General features: G+C 43.4%; 1 protein-coding gene across 3 annotated transcripts in view; it reads left to right on the top strand.

Moving 5' to 3' along the window:
• Positions 1 to 484, top strand: part of nmd3 (NMD3 ribosome export adaptor) — an 11,260-nt gene that overhangs the window by 2,577 nt on the left and 8,199 nt on the right. For all 3 annotated transcript variants that reach the window (XM_032510319.1, XM_032510325.1, XM_032510327.1), the window contains exon 6: positions 258 to 386. In XM_032510319.1, the coding sequence (XP_032366210.1) occupies positions 258 to 386 (129 nt within the window). The remainder of the gene's footprint in view (positions 1 to 257; positions 387 to 484) is intronic.

Raw genomic sequence — 484 nt, 5'->3', positions numbered from 1 at the left:
TTTTTAGTGGCTGTCATCTCATCCGGTTGACCTTTAGTGAGAACCTGAGTCCTTTTGCTTTTTAGGGCCAACTCTTTTGTTTGTGCTGTTGGAGAGTCCGTATAATTCTGTCTCCAGATCCCACTGGTCAGATGTAGAACATGGAACCATGTCATGGGGTTTTTCCCCCGAAGTGAATGACAGAGAGAGTTTATGTCACTGTTTGCCACGCAGTCAATGCATATGGGGTAACTTGTTGCTGTTTTTACCTCCTTCAGGTGATGAATGGCGCTATCCTACAGCAGGTTTTTGTGGTCGAGTTTGTCATCCAGTACCAGATGTGCGACGATTGCCACCGTGTGGAAGCTAAGGACTTCTGGAAGGCCGTGGTTCAAGTTAGGCAGAAGGTAAGGAGTCTGTGATTTAATGACGAACCCTATACATAAATAGGTTTTCTCAGTATGGTTATCTACTGTTTTGTTGTATTTTAACTCTACTTTTTTTT

Source organism: Etheostoma spectabile, chromosome 3 (assembly GCF_008692095.1).
Source record: "Etheostoma spectabile isolate EspeVRDwgs_2016 chromosome 3, UIUC_Espe_1.0, whole genome shotgun sequence".
Classification (NCBI taxonomy): Eukaryota; Metazoa; Chordata; class Actinopteri; order Perciformes; family Percidae; genus Etheostoma; species Etheostoma spectabile.
Note: the sequence above shows the minus strand (reverse complement) of the source record. Positions and strands in the feature narration are given on the sequence as shown.